Source organism: Oryzias melastigma, linkage group LG24 (genome assembly GCF_002922805.2).
Source record: "Oryzias melastigma strain HK-1 linkage group LG24, ASM292280v2, whole genome shotgun sequence".
NCBI classification, from domain to species: domain Eukaryota; kingdom Metazoa; phylum Chordata; class Actinopteri; order Beloniformes; family Adrianichthyidae; genus Oryzias; species Oryzias melastigma.
In genome coordinates this window covers 9,399,189-9,421,213 of record NC_050535.1, presented here as the reverse complement: position 1 = coordinate 9,421,213, position 22,025 = coordinate 9,399,189, and the positions used below count along the sequence as shown (strand labels likewise).

The 22,025-nt window shown below is 37.1% G+C and overlaps 2 protein-coding genes across 4 annotated transcripts in view; one reads left to right on the top strand and one right to left on the bottom strand.

Moving 5' to 3' along the window:
* The window catches only part of mthfd1l (methylenetetrahydrofolate dehydrogenase (NADP+ dependent) 1 like), a 34,640-nt gene extending 18,052 nt beyond the window's left edge, over window positions 1–16,588 (bottom strand). The window contains exons 1-20 of the mRNA XM_024291540.2: window positions 16,236–16,588; window positions 14,696–14,780; window positions 14,524–14,571; window positions 14,386–14,439; window positions 14,028–14,152; window positions 13,714–13,814; window positions 11,797–11,933; window positions 11,431–11,521; window positions 10,983–11,050; window positions 10,811–10,908; window positions 10,532–10,705; window positions 8,668–8,804; window positions 8,470–8,516; window positions 8,217–8,324; window positions 8,073–8,147; window positions 7,309–7,411; window positions 6,766–6,842; window positions 4,868–5,008; window positions 4,417–4,485; window positions 702–813 (exon numbers count right to left, since the gene is read on the bottom strand). Coding sequence (XP_024147308.1) covers window positions 702–813; window positions 4,417–4,485; window positions 4,868–5,008; window positions 6,766–6,842; window positions 7,309–7,411; window positions 8,073–8,147; window positions 8,217–8,324; window positions 8,470–8,516; window positions 8,668–8,804; window positions 10,532–10,705; window positions 10,811–10,908; window positions 10,983–11,050; window positions 11,431–11,521; window positions 11,797–11,933; window positions 13,714–13,814; window positions 14,028–14,152; window positions 14,386–14,439; window positions 14,524–14,571; window positions 14,696–14,780; window positions 16,236–16,471 — 2,086 coding nt within the window. The 5' untranslated portion in view covers window positions 16,472–16,588. The remainder of the gene's footprint in view (window positions 1–701; window positions 814–4,416; window positions 4,486–4,867; window positions 5,009–6,765; window positions 6,843–7,308; window positions 7,412–8,072; window positions 8,148–8,216; window positions 8,325–8,469; window positions 8,517–8,667; window positions 8,805–10,531; window positions 10,706–10,810; window positions 10,909–10,982; window positions 11,051–11,430; window positions 11,522–11,796; window positions 11,934–13,713; window positions 13,815–14,027; window positions 14,153–14,385; window positions 14,440–14,523; window positions 14,572–14,695; window positions 14,781–16,235) is intronic.
* LOC112158278 (syntaxin-11) lies at window positions 6,546–20,619 on the top strand. Of its 3 annotated transcripts, XM_024291544.2 has the most exons (4): window positions 6,553–6,619; window positions 8,682–8,731; window positions 18,402–18,726; window positions 19,412–20,619. In XM_024291544.2, the coding sequence occupies exon 4, from the start codon at window positions 19,462–19,464 to the stop codon at window positions 20,359–20,361; it is 900 nt and encodes a 299-aa protein (XP_024147312.1). In that variant the 5' UTR covers window positions 6,553–6,619; window positions 8,682–8,731; window positions 18,402–18,726; window positions 19,412–19,461; the 3' UTR covers window positions 20,362–20,619. The 3 variants fall into 3 exon arrangements, 2 of the variants coding, with proteins under 2 accessions (XP_024147312.1, XP_024147314.1); XR_002921284.2 differs by lacking the exons at window positions 18,402–18,726; window positions 19,412–20,619 and adding an exon at window positions 12,685–13,720 and having other exon boundaries at window positions 6,546–6,619; XM_024291546.2 differs by lacking the exons at window positions 6,553–6,619; window positions 8,682–8,731 and adding an exon at window positions 16,506–16,583.
* Window positions 20,620–22,025: the final 1,406 nt, after the last annotated feature.

Below are 22,025 nucleotides of genomic sequence, written 5' to 3'. Positions count from 1 at the left end.
CCAAGTCGAGTCTAAAGTCGTCAAATTCATGACTCGAGTCTGACTCGAGTCCAAGTCATGTGACTCGAGTCCCCACCTCTGGTAACTGGTGTGCACCAGATATTAACTGGTGTGCGCCAGATAGTAACTGGTGTCCGCTAGATAGTAACTGCTGCTCACCAGAAAAAAAAATAAAAAAATTGAAGTAAGTAGCAACAGGTTAGTGGTAACAGATACTAACTGTTGTACACTAGTTACTACCCAGAAATATGTATATTGTTGCCACAATATTTGGAAAAATATATATTTTTTCATACTTCAATTTTTTTTACTTCGGTGTCCCTTCAGAAGCTCCGTATATTTTGTATTAAAGCCTCCATTTATTCCAAAAATGTTTTTGAAGTCGATGTACATAAGAGCAGCACGATAGAAAGCGATAATTGAAATACTTGAGTTTGCTTTGACGTTGATGGGATTAGTGTGGTTTACTCGAAAACATTCCAGAGCCTCTTAAGATTATCAGCTCGCTTCCTTCCTCTCTGCAGCTTCATTTCTCCTCATCCTTTGAGAAGCTTCTCAGAGGCTCCAGATGAGCGTGACGTGCGGCGAAAGCAGGTCCACGGACGCTCGATGAGGCAATTCATCGTCTGAGCAGGAATCTCATCCTAACAGGTTTTTGTCCGTGCGTAGAGCCAGATCTGCATGTAAGTGTGTGCTCTTACCCACAAAGCCATCCTGTCCAACCAACTTCAAAGCAAGCTTGTCTGCCAGCACTGAGGAGTTGCCATGGGCGATGTTGGCGAAGGGCCCGGCGTGGACAAACACCGGCGTACCCTGAGACAATTAGAAGGCCACAAAACACACGGAGGGAGTTTACTTACTCAACCCAATATAAATACTGACAAACCGTTTAGTCGAAATAACGCCAACAGATTGCAGTCGGGCTTCAAAATAAAAGTCAGAGTGAGTTTTGCTCAGAGCTACTTGAACAGGCGCCTCAATGTGGGTCAGACTAACTTTCCTGCTAAAACATACAAACTGAAGGAGCAATTCAACCTGCTTATAAAACAATAAAAACAGCAAACAGAAATTCAGATTTATTCTTTTATTTTAATGATAAAAACTTCTATTTTAAGCAATTTATTATATTCATTACTGGTGCATTATTTTTATAAGTGGACCAAATTTATTTAAAAAAATATGATTTAAATTGGAACAAGTAAAATTGTTAAACATTCAAAGAGACTATAAAAGGCTTTTTTTTTACATTATATGCAAAATAAATAACTTTTTTTTTTTTTATTTGACCATAGTTGAATTTTTTATAGAATATGTGCTTCTTTTTTGCAATTCTGTAAACATTTTATATAAATTTGAGTTTAGATTAAATAATTATTAGTCGTTTTAAATAGTTAGTTTGTTGATTTGATTGTGAAAAGTTGTTTCTCATCATGCAATTCTGTTCATCATGTTTTTTTATTTTTTATTTTATCAGCTCAAAATAAAATAATAATAATTTTAGCAGCTTTCCTCTGTATCTCAAAGTTGTGCTTTTAAAATCCAACATTCAAAAATAAAAAATTAACCGACTTAAATGAATCCCATTTAGCAAAGTTCAGCACATTAAAGGTCACATAAAATCCTGCTAAAACAAACAAAACTCATAGAAAGAAAACTCCTCGGAGTCGCTGGACTATTGTTACGCTGAATTCCTTAAGAGAGGAAAAAGGAAGGATGGGAAGGCCTAGAATAATTTTCTAAGCTTTTGTTTGCATACTTTAGCAAACCGCATCCGTTCGGAGGAGTAAATCTTCCTTAAAGCACCTCTCTTGGGAAAAAAAAGTCTCCTTGTTTATTCAGTCTTATGGAAGTTCGAATCAAGAAAATAAAAGCAAATGGGTTAAAAGTAGAATTATATTTCAAAATACAATAATATTAAATAAAAAATGGTAAATTTTAACAGGATTATTACAGAAATACAGCTGATAAAAAGTGAGAAAAAAGCACTATGGGAATTACAACAATATCTGTCATTTCAATACTCATGGAAAAATATTCCTCCGAGCTTTTACTCTGAAACTCCACAAAAGCCCCAACCTGAGAGCTTTTTGTTTTGGTGCACAGCCCCTGCCTCAGGAAAGACACATGCAGTCATTCAGTCAGACCCCATGTAGGCAGGATGTTTTAAAGACTCTCACAATGACTGAGGTCTGCCAAACAGACACGTACACAGGGAGGGGGTGAAGAAAACACCCCCTTTTCCCATGCGGTGCGTCTCCTTCAAACCCTGCCCCATCTGAAACAACACAAAAACCGTGTGCTGCGACACAAACGCGCCTCCGCTTCTGCAATGAATGTTGCACAACAATCGCGGGCGAAGGAGGCACAAAGGGGGCACAGCTGGTGGAGAATTCTCATGGAGCTCCCAGGTCTGGCTGCTCTCGACGCAGCAGAATCGCAGGAAACGCGCAAACACACAAAGGAGCGAAAACAAACACTTCCTCCAAAAAAACTAAAGAAAAGTAGAAAAAAAACGTGTTGGGTGCACGGACAATATTTATGGGGTTGGAGCACATGTCAAAGTCAAGGCCCAGATCATTTTATTTTATTGTTATTAATGGCCAGATATTATCTTGCACTCATTTCTAAATTTTATGTTTTTGAAAAAATATATTTAGATGGATGGAAAAATATTGAAAATTATTAAAGATTTAAGTTGATTTTTTCTGGAATAATATTCCTGCCTTTTTATTTCTCATAATTATGTTACACAGTTAGTATTAAAGTTTTAAAAATTGGAATTATGCTAGCTTTTTGGACTATTTTGGCATTAACTAAGAAATTTTAGGCTATTTTGGAGTTTAGCTAATATCTCAGCAACATGCTAGCTGTTTTGGCTAATTTAGGAATTTTTTTTTAAAGTTTTTTTAGGCAGTATTGGAGTTTGGTTAATATTTACATGCTAGCTATTTTGGCTAATTTAGGCCTTTTTATGTTTTTTAGGCTATTTTGAAGTTTACCTTTTTTTCAGCTAAACGCTAGCTGTTTTGGCTAACCTAAAAGTTTGTTTTGTTGTGTTTTTTAGGCTAATTTGGCATTTAGCTAATATTATAGATGGCTATCAGCTTCAGCATTTTTAGCCATTAGCTTCAGTGTTTTCAGCTACATGCTAGCTGTTTTGGCTAACTTAAGTTTTATGTTATTTTATGTTTTGTTTTTTAGGGTAATTTGGCATTTTGCTAACATTTTAGCTGGCTATCGGCTTCATCGTTTTTAGCTATCAATTTCAGCATCAGAAAGCCACTTCAAGTTTTGACTGCAGACTTGTCCCTGCAGGCACTCTTCCCCACATTCCTTTAGGTCAGGAGTGTCAAACTCCAGTAGTTGAGGGTCACCATTCTGCTTCATGTCCTAACAACCTCCATCATTGCTGCCTTTTATTGGTTGATCCAGGTAATCAGGAGCAGTTAAGGTGGGGATGAATAAAAACAAGCAACACAGTGGCCCTGGAGGTGCCCAACACCCTGGCGCTGGAGGCCATTTTGGGGAAATACATCCATGTATAGGCGAGGATGCTGGTGTTAACCTTATTCTAGGGGACAACTCCCTTATTCAGTTCATCAAATGTCCACTAGGGGGAGGGGGTTACCAATACATTTTAGCCCCAAAAATTACTCAACTTTATTGTTTCTCCAACTTTTTTATCTTTAATTCTGTGGATAGATGCAAAATTCTTATATTTTTTAGTTTATGTCACATCAAAATTGAACTCAAATGGAGTCTATAAACTGGGTTGTCTGACCTGAACGTCGAAACTACTAGTTTCTGCTTGGTGGCACAAACTGATTTAAGAAAAACAAAACCTGAACTAATATTTGACAAAACAAATGAATTTAACTGAACAAAAAGGTGGAACAAAAAGCAAGAATCCATCTGAATGCATAAGGAAAATGTGTTTAACACCTGAATTTATTTCAGCTATAAAAAACAAATGTTTTTGCTTTAATATAGATGTTAAATTAAGGTCATTTTGGAACAAAAGGGGATTAAATACACAAAAACACACAAACAAATGAGATGAATTTTGATTGACATGCGACTACTCAATTATCGCTGCACGACCAGCTTTACTGGGCGTTGTCCCAACAACTAACAGGCATGTCAGTCCCACCCATTTGCCTTTAGAGCCCTCCAAGGGGTCACATGTCCATCGTTGGCATGCGTGTACTCTAATGTTAAATGCTCAACTCAATCTGAAGTCTAAAGCTTTTTTCCCCATTTCATTTTCTCATCTTATAATCACTTTTTTACCTTCAACTATAGCTTTAACACAGTATAATGGATCATTTTAAAAAAAAAGGTTTATTATTTCAAAATAAAAGCATCCGCATGAACTAGTCCAATAAAGTGGAGTTAAGTGTTGAGTATCTGTCTCACCTCAAGAGTCTGCATCAACGTGGGCTTGATGGCATCTTTCATCAGCACTGCCAGCGCTCCGCTCACGCCCTGACGATAAAAAAGACGGTGGAAAATGTACCAGGAAATAAGAAGCTTCACAATTCACAAATTTCTAGAAAATTAAACATTTATCTCAAAAATGAATTAACATAATTTTTATTCATTCTGCTCCAGCACATCTAATGAAGGCAAGAAATAATGCAAGGATTTATAAACAAAGACTTGAACATTCAAGGTGAAGGAATGCTATGCATTCTGGGTAACAGCTGGATCAACTAGATTTTATGAGGTAATTTTCAATAAAGTTAAATCATCATCATTTATTTAAATCCGTCTAAGTTTTCTTGTTTTAAGACCCAAATTCAGCAGAAACTTGCTTAAACTAGTTTGACTTTTTGACAGATTTGGATCGAGTGTGGACTGAACACACCAGGTCCTCTGCTGTGACGGGTTCTCCGGACCGGCTGGTTCCCACCACCATACGCGCCAGTCTGCTCCTCATGTCTCCCAGGTTGTCGGAAAGAGCCAGAATGGCCATGATTTCACTGGCGACAGCAATGTCGAACCCCGTCTGAAATGAGAAAAGACGTTTAGAAATGTTGATTTTTATAAGTTAAATTTAAATTTGATCATTTAAAGCATATGTGTCAAAGTCTAGTTTATTATTATTATTTAAGGTTTAAATTGATTTATTCTAGAATTATATTCCTGCCTTTTTGTTATTCACATTTATGTTAAAATGTTACGGTTTTAAAGTTTTAAAAACTGGCAATATGCTAGCTTTTTGGACTATTTTGGCATTTGCTAATGTTTTTAGGCTGTTTTGGAGTTTAGCTAATATTTCAGCTACAGGCTAGCTGTTTTGGCTAATTTAGGATTTTTTTTTAAGTTTTTAGGCAGTTTTTTAATTTGTTTTTATTCAATTTATCCTTGTAATGTCAATAACGTTCAATTTCAAGTCAAGTCAAGTAGGCTTTTATTTGTCAAATATGCTGAGTACAGGGCATACAAAGCACAGATGAAATTTCTTCCTCTCTCCTCCCTTTGTGCAAACAGCAACACTAATTACAGTAATAATAATAATAATATTAAGAATAAAAAAGAAGAATGTAAATATAAAAGTATAATGTACAAAATTATATTAGCCAATTATATTAGCCAACTATATTAGCCAATTTAATTGGCTAATATAGGCTTTCTTAAAGTTTTTTAGGCTGTTTTGGAGCTAAGCTACTATTTACATGCTAGTTATTTTGGCAAATTTAGGCTTTTTTTCCAGGTTTTTTTTTTATTTTATTTTTGGATTTATGCTTATATTTACATGCTAGCTGTTTTGGCTAGTTAAAGCTTTTCTAATTTTTAGGCTATTTTGGAGTTTAGCTAATATTTACATGCATGTTGTTTTGGCTAATATTGGCCTTTTCCATTTTTTTGGCTATTTTGGAGTTTAGCTAATATTTCAGCAACAGGATAGCTGTTTTGGCAAATTTACACTTTTTCTAAAAATTTTTAGGAAGTTTTGGAGTCAGGCTAATATTTACATGTTAGCTGTTATTGGCTAATTTAGGCTTTTCTCATTTTTTTAGGCTATATTAAAGTACAGCTAATATTTCAACTGAATGCTAGCTGTTTTGGCTAACCGAAGTTTTTTTTTTTGGCTAATTTGGCATTGAGCTAATATGTGCTATAGCTGGCTATCAGCTTCAGCATTTTCAGCTATCAGCTTCAGTGATTTCAATTATCAGTTTCAGCGTTTTAACTATCAATTTCAGCATCTTCAGCGGCCAAATTCAGCTTACAGCATTCACACTAACATTATCACAGGTAAAGCTATATATCTAGTTTATAATTATGTTAAAAGTTACAGCTTTAAAGTTTTAAAAATGTAGTTTTATCGTGTTCAATAAATGTTTATCCTGTTCATCCTGTAACCTAATGTGTGTTTTGGATTTTGGTCCCTGAGTTTGACACCCCTGATTTAAAGTATAAAAAGCTTTGTTTTCTAACCAAACTGAGACTTCTCGAGTGAGAAATATGAACATTTCTGCATATCAGAAAAAGAAACATGACTAAAGCCACATCAATCCTTCAAAGACTTCACTCCCATTCCCAGCGCCAACACCCCGAGGGGCTATAGGGTATCCAGCGCCAGAGGAACCAGAGGAAATAGGAATGGATGGAGGTAAATATAAGCACATGCTAAAGCAGCTTAAGGGCAATTACAGGTGTGTGTGTATGAAGTGAGGGACTCATTTCCTCCTTCCATAAATATTTACTTTTACTTAAGACCACTCGCTTCCTATTAACTTCAAGTGTTTGTCGGGATACCTCTCTGGTCTGTCCTTTTTCGGTGCTCGCCTGTCCTATAGTGATCGCCCTCAGGAAGCGGTCGTTTGTGTCCACCACTGAAAGACAACAAAAATGACTAAATATTTAGGCATATTTGACACATTTTTTTAGCATAAAATAAATAAATAAATAAAAGCCTCTATAGTTATAGCAGCACCTAATAGCTCAAACGCCGCTACAACATTCCAGCAGCTTTATCTCCTGACAGCTGGAGCATGAAAACTGAAAGTATTGATTGAATAAGGAATCGTTTGAGATTCCGTGCTATAAAAAGGGAAAATGGGGTCTTTTTTTGAGCCTGCATGTGACACTCAGCTGAAATTAGATAATCGCTCAGAGGCTTTAAAAAGAACCTGGGATTTCTATCAAAAGCTGTTAATGTGATTTATGTGACAGTCATCATAATGCTTCAGACTAAGGATAAATTAGTCTAATTGCGTTTTTTCCGCTGTCAGAGCAGTTTTCAGCTCAGTCTCTGTGCCGGTTTTGACAGCGGTTTCTGGTGACGTTGTGCGCCGATACCTCTGTGCCAGGTAATCTTGGAAGGATCGAGGTCGAGACGAGAAAAGGCGGCGACTTCTTGAGGCGTGAGAGATGCAGGATCTGTTTTATGAATGCCGAGACGCTGAAATCCAAAGAAGAAGACAGATTTGAACATAATAAACTAGACAAAAACATTTATTGTTGGCACAATTTGACTTAATTGATCCAAAAATTTTAAAAAAAAGTTCCATCACACTTGGATTTAGTCATGTGAGTAGATAGGGAGCTAAACTGGGGCCAATATTATTTGTAACCGAGATAAAAGAAAATGGAAAAAAAATATTTGATTTTGGCCCCAAAAAATGAAAATGTCAGAAAGTTTTTGCTATTCTAAAATAAACTTAATTATTTTCAGTATTTTAGGTTTCAAAATTTTGATTTTTTTGGGGGGGTTTGAATCAGATTTCCAAATCGGAAATGTAAACAAAAAGTTAAAAGTGAAAAAAAATGTTTTAAATTGAAAAAAACATTTCGTAAATAACATTTAGAGTTTTGAAACCTGAAAAAAGCTGAAAATAATTACGTTTATTTTAGAAAAGCAAAAAGTTTCAGACATTTTACTTTCTTTTCCCAAACATCAATATTTTCTTCAAGTTGTTTTATTTATATTTTAAGTAATTTTGTCCCCATTTCAGCTCCAAAAGTAGAATCATAAGATGATGCTCCTGTGCTGAAGGATGTGAAATGAGGCCCCCTAGTGGGCCAAACCGGTATAAGCAAAACAACTTTCTGCTCGGACTTACTTGAAGCCTGGAGATCTGGATGGGGGAGAATTTTCTAACTCCATTCACAGAGGGAACCAGTCTCTTGAACAACGCCTTAAGAATGAAAAGTGAAAATAAAATCATCTTACTTTAAGTTGCACTTTAAGTTGCGTTGTCACTTACCTTGTCTGACTGTGTCGCCTCGTGGAGCATCCTGGCATCGACGGCTGCAGCCACAAGGTTATTGGCTGCTGTGATGGCGTGAATGTCGCCCGTCAAGTGGAGGTTGAACTAAAAAATAAATAAATAAATAAATAAATAAAAATCACGAGGAAGAGATTGGACACAAATTTTCTCTAATCTCCTGCTCCATTTATCATTCTGAAGAGCTAACAACCCACACTTAGTTCAACTCGTGTGTGTTTGGATGTTTTACCTCCTCCATGGGGATGACCTGGGCGTACCCTCCTCCTGCAGCCCCCCCTAGACATGAAGGACACAGTCAGAGGTCCTCAACACAACAAAGGAGGAGCATAAATAACGTCACACTGGATCTTTCTTTCCAAAAAAACCTTTTCATTGAGTCAAAACATTAAAAAAATAATAAAGTTAAACTATGATATGTAATTCTGACCTTTGACCCCAAAGGTGGGCCCCTGGGAAGGCTGTCGGAGGCACGCAAAGGAGTTGAGCTTCAGGTGAGCAGACATGGCCTGGACGAGGCCGATGGTCACCGTGCTCTTACCCTCGCCGAGGGGGGTGGGAGTTATGCTAGATCAACGAAAACGTACGATTATACAAGAGTGCTGTAGTCACGTTTGGTCACATGTGTCAACGTCAAGGCCCAGGGGCCGGATCCGGCCCTCCAGATCATTTTATTTTATTGTTATTAATGGTCCGATGGTATCTCTTATTTCTAACTTGTGTAATTTTTACAAAATGTATTTTTGAGAGCAAAATATTAAAAGGAATTTAAGATTAAAGTTAATCTATTCTGGAATAAAATTCCCGCTTTTTTATTATTTTATTTATTATTATTATTATTAACATAATTATGTTAAAAAGTTACGGTTTTAAAGTTTTAGAAATTGGCATTCTACTAACTTTTTGGACTATTTTGGCATTTACTAAGATTTTTCAGGCTAATTTGAAGTTAAGCTAATATTTCAGCTACATGCTAGCTGTTTTGTCTAATTTAGGCTTTTTTCCTGTTGTTGAGGCTGTTTTGGAGTTTAGCTATTTTTTTCAGCTACATGCTAGCTGCTTTCAAGCTTCCTTTTTTGTTTATTTTTTAGGCTAATTTGGCATTTAGCTAATATTTAAGCTGGCTATCAGCTTTAGCGTTTTCTGCTATTAGCCTCAGTGTTTTTAGCTATCAGCACTAGCATCTTCATCTTACAGCATTCACACTAGCATTTTCGCAGGTAATGCTAAATATCTAGTTCATAATTATGTTAAAAAAAAGATACAGTATTAAAGTTAACTAAAAAACTGGCATTCTAAAAGCTTTTTGGACTATTTGGCACTTGCTAAGATTTTTTAGGCTAATTTGGAGTGTAGTTAATATTTCAGCAACATGCATTTATACTTTTTTTTAATTATTTAGGCTGTTTTGTAGTTAAGCTAATATTTTAGCTACATGTTAGCTGTTTAGGTTAGTTTTTATTTATTTTATTAGTTTTTTAGGCTGATTTGGAGTTAGGCTAATATTTACACGCTACCTGATTTGGCTATTTTAGGATTTTTTCCTTTTCTTTTTTTTAGACTTTTTTGGAGTTTAACTACTTTTCAGTTTTCTTTTTTTTTTTTTTTTTTAAGGCTAATTTAGCATTTAGCTAATATTCTAGTTGGCTATCAGCTTCTGCGTTTTCAGCTATCAATTTCAGCATCTTCAACTATTAGCATCTTCGGCAGCCAAATTCAGCTTACGGCATTCACACTAGCATTATCACAGGTAATGCTATATATCTAGTTCATAATTATGTTATAAAGTTACAGTTTTAAAGTTTTAAAAATGTACTTTTGAGAGTGTTCAATAAATGTTTATCCTGTTCGGCCTGCGACCTAAAGTGTGTTCTAGATTTTGGCCCCATGTGCGATTGAGTTTGACCATTTCAAATGTGGGCAGCGAAGCAAAAGGTTTGCAGGTTGTCGAGTGTTTTCTTGGGACTACTTGAAAACCTCAGGACGAGGGGTGTTGGGAAAAATCGACTAGGCGATATATCGCGATATTTCGTTTTGTTCCAAACTCTGTACCACGTTCCTGGCAGTATCACTTTACAGTTGCAGTATTTAACATTGTGATCATTAAATAAAATTAATTTTAGATTTTTTCGAATTTATATTCATGTAGAGTTTTTTTTCATACTCTTAAAAAAGAAAATAAAAGTGAAAATTCTGGTTCAGTCTTGGGATTTATCGCCTATGACATCATGAGACACATATAAGGATACTTGTCGTATCGCCAATATACACCCCTACTCAGGACTCCAGCTTACCCTGCAACCAGAACGTATTTGCCATCAGGCCGCGAGTGGAGGCGGTCCAACAGGGAGAGGCGGACCTTGGCTTTGCTCCTCCCATACGCCTCAAGCTCCTCTGGCAGCAGACCGATTTCCGCAGCCAGCTGATTGATTGGTTTGGGTGTCTGAGCTCTGGAAATCTCGATGTCACTGAGAAAACATAACCCACTACTGCATTTATCTCTGATATTCATAAAAATACTACATTTAACACCCAGTCGTTAAGGGTTGGCTCACACTTTTCCATGCATTTACCTGGGTACAGGGCTGAGGGGCTGCAGTTTAAGGGGGTGCAGGTGCCAGGGTCTGTACTGCTGCTCCTGGAGCCACCGGCTGCAGCTTTGCACCACATTCTAACAGGATAAACACAACAATGAACAAAAAAAAAAAACAGCAACACAACTGCAGTTCAAAGTACTGAACAAACCTGTGCTCTGTACGCTGCTGTGAGGAATCCCAACCCTGATCTTGAGGATGAGCTGATGGTTTGATCATCTAAATACAGATATATGTTTCATACCGTGACAAAACAGAGTTTTTGTAAATGTTAGAGAATAATTATGCAACTTAAAAATCAGAAAGATTATAGCAAATGAAAGATTTATTTTAAACACACGCTTTAACAAATACTACCCAACCCTGTATAATACAGAATCTCTTTGTTTGAAACATTCTTTAGGAAAATAAATGCCCTTTTAACAGAAAATAAGCTTTTTTTTGTCTCCAGAAGCTCAGAAATGCAATTAAATCTATACAAAATGAAAAATGCGAGGCAATATTTGAAGTATTTTCTTTGAAATTCAACTTCAAAGTCAAATAATTGGATCCGTTTTTTTTTAATTTACAGTTTAGTTTAGAGCTCAAAGCAGACTCACAGCGAATGATTGCAGCTCCGGGTCGGACCCAGGTGGAGGGAATCTCCATACTCTCTGCACCCAGGAGGACCAGAGCATCTGCATGCATTACCTGATGCAACAGAAAAATACATGCACAACATCTAAACTTTTAGTAGAGCTTGATAAAAACATTTGATGTTAATCAAAACTAATAATAGAAACGTCAGCCTTTTATACTGGTAGACTTTAATAGTCATTTTCTGGCTTAAAGAGACACTGCCCCCCTGAGGGGAGTTCCTAACATTACATTTCCTGCTAATAAAAGCTCAAAACTAACTTTTTTATTATTAAATATAAATGAAAATATATATATAAAATTTCTATGGTAAGATCTTAAAAACACACCTGTGACTGTAAGCTGTTGGAGTTCAAGTGGCTGTTCTGAACGAACATCCCGTTCCTTTCGATCAAACAATGGAGGGCCAGTTTGAGGGGTCCTTCTCCTCCAACCAGCAGCACTGTTTTCCCTTCCAAAGACGCATCTGTTGGAAGAAACAAAAAAACACTCAAACAAAAATGCTTCTACATTATGAAACTTCAAAATAAAGTGTTAATAACAGAATTTAGCAACAGATTTCTTTTTAATATAAATGTTTAAGAATTTGGTCTCAATTTTTCCATCATCAAGCCTCGATTTTACATTAAAATTAGTTCAACAGGGTCCTAAGTACAGAAGAACACGGACATCTGAACCAGAAGATATCCAAAATCAATACATAAACGTTGTTTATCAGTTTTGGGTTTGTGAAAAACAGACTGATAATTTCACAGCTAAATATATACATCTGGAGGTTAAAAAAACACAAATACATCTTTGAATTTTGCACTAATCTTCAGGTCAGATTCTGTCTACGAGACATTAAATCTACAGGATATTTACTGCTCCTAAATGTTTTACAGCACCACTTAGTTTGAAGTTTTGATTCAAAGTTTTTTAAACTAAAGGATCATTAAAATCCCTCACTTGTGCTTAAATTCATTTTTTCAGCTCAGAAATGCATTTAAGCCTCTCTTTCTGGCAATTTTGTGATAAAAACAAATATATTTCTGTGTTTAAGTTTACAATGAAAACCTTTGCAGAAACTCCTAAATGTAATAGTATTTTATTAATTTACCCTCATATATCTTTAGTACTTGACTAGTGTATCTTGCACTGTTCTGGACACATTTGTTTGGAGCTAATAGCTGAAAACGCTGAAGCTGACAGTCTCTGAATGTCTCTTGTTTTTGAAGGCAGTGGAGATGTCTATCCTCCTTCCAGTACCAACAGCACCATCTCACAGGTTCAGATATGAGGATTACATATGAGTGAAGATCAACTGGACTGGTAAATTCACCAGAGAGAATACCAAAGGACATCCACCTGGTCTTCCTGGAGTGTATAAGAGATGAAAAGGGAAACTTAGAAATAGAAATCTACAGAAAAGTCGCTCACACCAATCAGTACCTTTTGTCTGACTAACTCCACCCACTCCAACACAAAGCAAATCAGCTCAACAGAATCCAGGAAAAGTAATAGGTTCTTCTCAAGACAGCTCTGCAAACCTGTGGATATCCCAAATGGACCTTCAACAAAGCATCAGTGGGGAAAGAGAGGAAAGGTCCCAAGACATAAATGCTAACGTTCCAGATGGCAGTGCAGCTTATGCACTCCAGTGCAGTGAAGAGCAGCACACAGGAGAAACAAAACAACCATCATCAACACAGGAGGAACAACATCTAGGGACCAGATTATTCCCATTTAAAAGACATCTAAATCCAGATGTGTACAGATAGACAAGACAGGTCAGAGAAGCCACACAGGAGGCTTCAGACACTATTTGTCTCCCGTCTACCTTGCTGGTCTTTCATTTGATCCAAAGAAGACCGACCACACCTGAAGATGATGATGGAGCCAGGGGGGGATCTTTCACACACACCGGTTTATCATCTTTAATGAGACCATCCAATTCTAGGAATGAGGCTAACCCACTTGGAGGGTATATTTAGGGCTTGAACCCGGCCCCACTCAAGACTGATGAGATATAGGAAGAGAGGCGAAACGTTTCACACACCAAGAGGCAAATTAGAGACAGGAGTTAACTTACAAAGCATGTTTTTGGATGGTGGGAGTCCCTGGAGTAAACCCACACATGCAAACTCCACACAGGAACTGGAATTCAAACCAGGGTCTACTGGCTTTGAGGCAAGGGTACGAACCAGTATACCAACCCTTAAATCAAACCCTCTAAAGACAAATGAGTAGATCAATCAAAAACTGACCGTGTTTCTGCAGAAGACTTAGAACAGCAGCGGCCAGAGGTGGAACAAATCCTTCGTTGAGGTTTCCCTGCACGAGGCGGCCCATATTCACATCAGTAATGCTGCAGTGAAGAGAAAAAAATGCATAATAAAGACGAGTGAAAAAAATAAGAATATAACCGTGAATTTTTATGGTTTTTTTCCAGTTAACAAATCTATTTTCTCTATTTTCTTTAATTAGATTTCTTGAATGATTTTCTTCAGTGACTCATTCCCCCAGGCTAACTGACTCATTTCCTGCTTTCTAACCACGTCTTCCACTGTGGGATTTTTACCAGTCCACGTCCTTCTCAGGTCTGAGCGTGTTGACCACTCGGCTGGTCAGGAGCGCCGGGGGGAGGTGGAGGGAAACCCCGCTGACCTTGGGGTCATCGTTCAACTTCAGCAACTCCCCTATGATCTTAGAGAAAAGGCGTCAAATATGTGTGAAAGCAGAGAAGTGAAATGCCCAAACTAGACCCAGAAAGGTCTGAAAATCTTTAGAGAAAAGTCAAAGTTGAGATAAAACTGTAAGTTCCAAAACTCAGTAAAGTCGTGTTCTGATGACGCACTCAAGGCCGTCAGCGTGATTACAACCTGCACAATCAATGAAATGTCAATTCATGTAAAGACTTGCAAAAAGGCTTCACTAACCTCATCTTCACTGCTCGTCTTCCTCAGACAAACTTGACTAATATCAAAGCCAATCTGAAAACAAAAAAAAGTGAAATATTTTCTGTTGTGTTTGAAACATTTCAAAGATAAATCTGCATCGTTGAAGTTACTAATTACCTTTCCTGCTATTTTCTTATTGATCTCCAAAGTGTAATCTTCACCTGCCTTTGAGACACAATAGAGTAAAACTCAAAGAGATGATGAAACAACATCAGTAGGTGACAAAAACCGACAGTATAATATATTCAAAATAAAATAAAAACACAAAATAATGCTTTGTTATGAATACCTGGACAATTGCTAATAGAGGCTGGAGTTTGGGGGTTCTTCTCTGCAGGGCTGCTAGCTCCTCTTTGGTGCTGTGAACAATTTCTCTGTGGAGACGAGAAAGTGTTAAATAAAAAATAATAATGAAACCTTCCATAAATTGGTAGTTTAGCATGAGTAAATTTCATCCTATAACCCTAAATATAAAAAAATAGTTGCTCAAAAACTTCTGAAAATCTCCACATGAAATATTCAAAATAGATACAAAAACACACCCAAATAATCAACAGACTATTTTGCCATCCAAGATTTATTAGGCTGTTTTGGAGTTAAGCTAATTTTTCAGCAACATGCTAACTGTTTTGGCTAATTTATGCTTTTTCAGTTTTTTAAGCTATTTTGAAGTTGAGCTTTTTTTTATCTACATGCTAGCCGTTTTGGCTAATTTAGACTTTTTCCGTTTTTTTAGGCTGTTTTGGAGTTATGCTAAAATTTACATGCTAGCTGTTTTGGCTAATTTAGACTTTTTCCGTTTTTTTAGGCTGTTTTGGAGTTATGCTAATATTTACATGTTAGCTGTTTTGGCTAATTTAGACTTTTTCAGTTTTTTTAGGCTATTTTGGAGTTATGCTAATATTAACATGCTAGCTGTTTTGGCTAATTTAGACTTTTTCAGGTTTTTTAGGCTATTTTGAAGTTTAGGTATTTTTTCAACTACATGCTAGCTGTTTTGGCTAACCTAAGTATTTTTTTTTGTTAACTTCAACGTTTTCAGCTATCAGCTTCAGCGTCTTTAGCATCAATTTCAGCATCTTTAGCTCTCAGTACTAGCATCTTCAGCAGCCAAATTCAGCTTACAGCATTCACACTAGCATTATCACAGGAAATGCTATATATCTAGTTGATAATTATGTTAAAAGTTACGGTTTTAAAGTTAAATAAATGTTTTTCCTGTTCAGGCCACGACATAATTTCAAGATTCAGCTCAGCTAAATATCACTTTTTTTATCCTACAAAACCCATTTTGATTATGTTTTAAAATCAATTTTTACAAAAAAAAGTGAATAAAACTAAAAAAAGTGTATTTTTGTATTAATTAAACGCAAACGTTTCGTAAGAAATTACTAGAAAAGCAGATTTTTCTCCCTTTTGTTTTTAAAACTGCAGCAGCTCCATTCAACATGGAGTGGGCGGGGCTTATAGGATGCATCATTTTTTTTTAATGGATTTACTCTTTAAATATGAGAATTAAACCCCAGACTGGGCGGTGATGTGTTTCTGGCTGTCTCTGCATCGTTTGTTCATTCACGTGTGCTAACAGATCCCATAAGTTCACTCAGTTGTGGCGTTTCTGCCAACAAAACAGAGAAGTTACATCAGCTGACTCGGGCCGTATTGATCAGAGCACGTGCACAGTTGGCCTCGAGCCAAACTCCAGTCGATAACTGCAGCAGCTGATCAGATGCTATTGGGATTTCATCATTGATAAGGAAATAATAAGAATAATGTAACAATAAAAAGATATTTCATTCATGCATGTGTTTTATCCCGCATCGTCTCACCCGAGTGAGCTGTCGTACTCGGAGAAGTCCTCTTCTTCAAGCCGTTTTCCGTAATTGACGCTGTATTTGGCGCTGGTTCCGGTACCGGCGGCGGCGCTCACCGTCCGGACGGTTATCCGCTGGTTTGAAACTCCACCGGGAAAACATCTCCGCGGCGTCCCGCACGGTCTTCCTCCCGCGCGCGGTGCGTTCACACGGAGACTCCCGCACGCGCTGCGGATCGACGACAGTTTCATGGTCGGATTCTGATTCCTGAGAGACCGGAGTCACTCCGATTCGGTTCCGAGCGCCCTTCTGCGAAGTTACTCCTGAAGGAGCGCGAGGAAAGTTGAGGGGGCGCTGATGGAGGTATGCGGCGTTCAGGGAGCGTCGGAACTTTTAATACTTTCAAACAAGCTAATCACAAAGACTTCAAAATCACATTTTTTAAGAGAAAGTGATATTTGCAAATAGTTGCTGGAGTTTGGCTTGTAAGATATTAAATTCTGATAAGAATTTAGAAATTCCGTGCAACACTTGAAAGCATCACCACCAAGTGCTGCAAATTGGGAGCAGCACAGTCTTTGTGCATAGGTCATGTGTCGTCACCTGACTCACAACTAGTACTGTATGTGAAGCCTCATTTCATTTATATTTAGAGATATTCAAATAAACAGTAAAGTTTGTGGACTTTTTTTTTTTTGCAACAACAGTCACTGACAATAAATCTTTCATAATTAAAAAGCAAATATTTAAAGCTTTATATTTATTTTGTTGGATTTGTGAGCATGACCCTGTTGCAGTACTGAGTACATTTTTGCTTCAAGAATTGGAAGTTCGACAGATCTGGAGAGGACCTGTGCAATGGGATGCTAAAGCTAATGTGAATGCTGTAAGCTGAATTTGGCTGCTGAAGATGCTAGCGCTAATAGATGCTGAAATTGATAGCTAAAAACATTGAAGCTGATGGCCAGCTAAAATATTAGCTAAATGCCAAATTAGCCTAAAACTAATATATATATTAGCCAAAACAGCTAGCATGTAGCTGACAAAATTGCCAAACTTCAAAATAAAACAAAATATATCAAAAGATGATCGGAGTGTGAGAAATCCGGGATTAAAAGCATTTTTATTGTAATTCAAGATTCAGGTCAGCTAAATGTCACTTTATTAGCTACTACAAAACCATTTTTTATTATGTTTTAAATTGAAAAATCTTCTTAATCTGATGTCTTCTCAGAAAAAATCATAACCAAAACAGCCATTTAAGAGTTTATATAAAATAATATGGAAAACAATTATTTTTCACAAGTTAAGTTTGTATTTTTTAATAAAATACATCCTTCAGGTTGAAGTAAATTAAATTAGATTGTGTGAGGTTTTCCTTTTTGCTCAAAAATGTGAATGCGTAAGGTGCAAAGTATGCATGAGGTAAGGTTTCAGGCTTAATGCAAAATGCCCTCTGGGTCTCAGTCTGATTTAAATAAATGGTTGAAACTAAAAGAGAAAACAGATGTAATTAGAGGTTTCAAACATATAAAGATCCAGCACAACCTTTTTAATGTGTTTTTGACAAGTGTTGGGGTCAAAATGTCCATCAAATTAAAAAAAAAGTGTGCAGGATACTAATAAAACAATAAAACGACACAATTATATTATAAAAAATAACAAATTGTCATTAAAGTGTGAGTGAAAATAAAAATTATGGTGACAAGAAGCTTAAGCAGGCGATTTTTAAGTCTAAAATCTGAAATTTAATTCTCAATTATTAATTTTAACTAAACTTTTTTTGGCTTTAAAATGAAAGTCTTTTTTGTGTTTGTTTTGGATCCTTTTCACGAAAAAGTCTTCCAATTTATTATAATAGTAACTTAAGTTTACATTTTTGGGTTGGAACTCATTTTTATTATTTTTATTGTATTTTTTTTAACTCGTGACACTTTTAAACCAGACGAAAAGCTGGTTTAACCACATTCAGACTGTTTGGTCTTCACTTAAATGAAAACTCGAGCCAAAGACTCGCTGAGAGTCCTTTAGGCGTGGCTGGGAAAATCTTATTCATATGAAAGCTTCTGTACCGGTTTGACTTGGTGTCGTCAGGTATGTCAAGAACAAAAAAAAAGTGAAAAAGAAAAAAGTATAAAACCCAGATACTTGACAAAGTTTCACCTTTTACGCACGTTTCAGCCTCAGTGATGTTCAGTGGATCTCCGTGCGCGGGGCCCCCTCTGTGCGTCTGAGGCTCAGATTGGCCCCCACTGCTCACACCCTCACTACACAATCGACGCAGCGTCACTGCAAGTCCAAACCGACGTGACTTCATTCCTCAAGTCACATCATTTTCAGCTGCTTTGTGCGACCCGTCGCAGTCCATCGCCTCGTTTCCAGTTTGGATCGGCAGCATTACGCATCCAGGACGCGCTTCTGCTACCCCAGAACCGGAGGATGCTGCTGAGGCGACGCCGGCACCAGAGGACAAGGCTTCATTTCCGGGGACTTTAGATCAAAAAAGGTGATTTTTATTTTTATTTTGGATGTTTAGGAAGCCACATGAGAGATAAGACTACATACCATGTGTGTGTTGACAAAATAACTGTCTGATCGTGATACACAATTTCTCTAAAAATCCCTCTAATTACAATTTTTAGCACAAATTTGACTTTTTAAATCATTTTTTGCCATAAATTTTCTTTAATATATTAAAATATTCGCATTGCCAATGAAAATGTCTTAAAAAACATCTACATTTTTGAGTGTGTGTTCCAGTTTATCAATTAAACAAACAATATTACTAAAAACTCATAGAATAATTAACAATCTGGTCAAAACAGGCAACTAGACATTGTTTGTTCACTAAGTTTTACTGTTGTTACAGTAAAAAAAAGTTGTTTAAGTGGCTGAAAGTTGCCTTAAAACACTGTCAACAAATGTGTTTCTTAGACTTTAGGATACCTGGTGGGCAGAATTAGACAGGGTTAGAAGTCAAAAGACTGCCTGAATAAAGACGTCAGATTGAAAGAACAAGTTTTGTGAGGACTAACTCCCTTGACTTCTCTTGAGAACCTGTTAGGCCAGTGGGTTGGTTAAACATGACGGAAGAAGGAAAGATCAGATATTTTTAGACTAGTATGTCTCTCTCTTCTTAAAACACTCATAAACAGTATCCAACATAATACGTTTGTTTGTGCTTCTTTCAGTTTTTTTCAACTTTTCATTGGAGAACCAGTAAATCTTGAGATCTTCAACCATGAGGGACCGACTAACTCACCTGCAGAAAATGTCCAATGACAACAACATTGAGCCAATGGAGTATGCGGAGTCCACGATGTCCGACTCCTTCAGCAACATTGACCTGGAGGAGGAATTGCCGCATGAGGCAGTGATTTTTGACACTAGCCCTGCATTGGCGGAGATCTTTTCCCAATCACAAGACATTCACAGAGAGATCCAGCTCATCCGCCTTGAGGTGAAAAGGCTTCGGGAGCAGAACTCGCGCATGTTCCAGGGCGTCACCACCATCAGTACCATCAAAAGAGACACAAATGCTATCGCTGCTGACATAAAGAAAAGGGCAGAAGGTGTCCTAGCTCGCCTGCACGACATGGATGGGGTGGCGCACAAGCTGAAGGAAACACACGGCCCTAACTCTGCCATCACACGCATCGCCAGAACCCAGTACGCTTGCCTCAGCAATGGTTTCCGCGACGTCATGTTTGACTACAACGAGGCTGAGATGAGCCACCGAGAGAACTGTAAGACACAGATCCAGAGGCAGATGGAGATAGTGGGCCGTGAGGTGACGGGGGAAGACTTGGAGGAGATGATCGAGAAGGGCCAGTGGAACATCTTCACCGACAACATCGTGACAGAAGGCAAAACGGCTCGATCCGCTCTGTCCCAGATCGAGAAGCGTCACCAGGAGCTGATGGATCTGGAGAGTCGCATCAAAGGCATCCACGAGATATTCCTGGACATCGCGCTCCTGGTGGAGGAGCAGGGTCCCATGCTCGACTCCATCCAGACCAACGTTCAGAAAACGGACGCAAGCTTGCAGGATGCCCTCGTCAAACTTCGCGCCGCCAGACGTCACGACAGAGACAACCCTTTCAAAAAGATGTTCTGCAGCTGCTTTCCATGTTACAAATAAAGACTATGACAAATATGGTTGGAGGGATGTCAGACCAAATTGGAAAATTATGGCTACTGTATTTATGAACATGGGCTGTGGGTAACATTGTTCATCTAGAATGGAAGAAAAAGTTTGCCTACATTGAGAAAAAACTGTACTTTAATTAAATTATTGTTTGTAAGAAGGTTTTGAGACTCAAATCAAAATAAATTCCCCAATGACTGAGACTTTTTTTTTAGTTTTGTGACCATTAGACTTTTAGAGCAGGGGTGTCAAACTCAATCGCACAGGGGGCAAAAAGTCCAAAACACACCTTAGATCGCGGACCGAACAGGATAAAAATTTATTGTACACTCTAAAACTACATACAGCCTAAAAACTGTAAATTTTAAACATTGTTATGAATTAGATATATAGCAGGACTTGCGATAATGCTAGTGTGAATGCTGTAAGCTGAATTTGGCCGCTGAAGAGGCTGAAATGGATAGATAAAAACGCTGAAGCTAATGGCTAAAAAAAGCTGAAACTGATAGCCAACTAAAATATTAGCTAAAGGCCAAATTAGCCTAAAAAACTTTGATTAGTCAAAAGAGCTATCATGCAGCTGAAATATTAACTAAACTCCAACAGCCTAAAAAACGGAAAAAAGCCTAAATTAGCCCCAAAAGTTAGCATGTAGCTAAAATATTAGCTAAACACCAAAATGGACAAAAAAGGAAAAAAAAACTGAAAAAAGCTTAAATTAGCCAAAATAGCTAGCATGTAGCTGAAATATTAGCTAAACTCCAAGATAGCCTAAAAAACTGAAAAAAATTTAAAATGGCCAAAACAGCTAGCATGTAGCTTAACCATTAGCTCAACTCCAAAACAGAAAGCCTAAATTAACCAAAACAGCTAGCATTTAGCTGAAAAAGTAGCTAAACTCAAAAATAGCAAAAAAAATCTTAGTAAATGCTAAAATAGTCCAAAAAGTTAGCAGAATACTAATTTTTAAAACTTTAAAACTGCAATATTTTAAAATAATTATGAATAATAAAAAGGCAGGAATATTATTCCAGAATAAATCAACTTAAACCTTAAATAACTTTTAACATTTTAGACACCATAAAAATATATTTAGTCAAAATTATACAAGTTAGAAATAAGCACAAGATAACATCGGGCCAATAAAACAATAAATAAAATGATCTGGAGGGCCGGATGGAATTACCCGACTTAACACGTTTTAAAGGATAAGAAGTGATTAAAACCCTGACAAAACAGTGCTGCTTATGCCTCCCTGAGCAAGAAAAAGCCAAAGAAAGCCTTTTCAAACTCAATTTACAATGACTGTTTTTTGCACTGGAATACCCGATCAAAGGATGAGTACTACCCATCAGGAGTATTTTCTGTATTTAATTGTGGAATCTGTTGCTTTCTCAGAGTGGTCCTTGTCTTATGAGGGGAACAGCAACAAAACCTTGATTAACTATTGAGATTTTGCCATTTCTGTTCTTAATTTCCAATGATGTTGCTTTGACTGTCTACATGTATGTTACACAAAACAATAAAAAGTCACTTGCAATTGTCTTGATTGTTGTCCCTGTTTGAAATTCCAGAAGATCATTGTGTTAATCATAACTTCCTTATTCTCGACAACGCAAACTCACCCTGACTACATCTGCTCACAGGTATCATCTGCC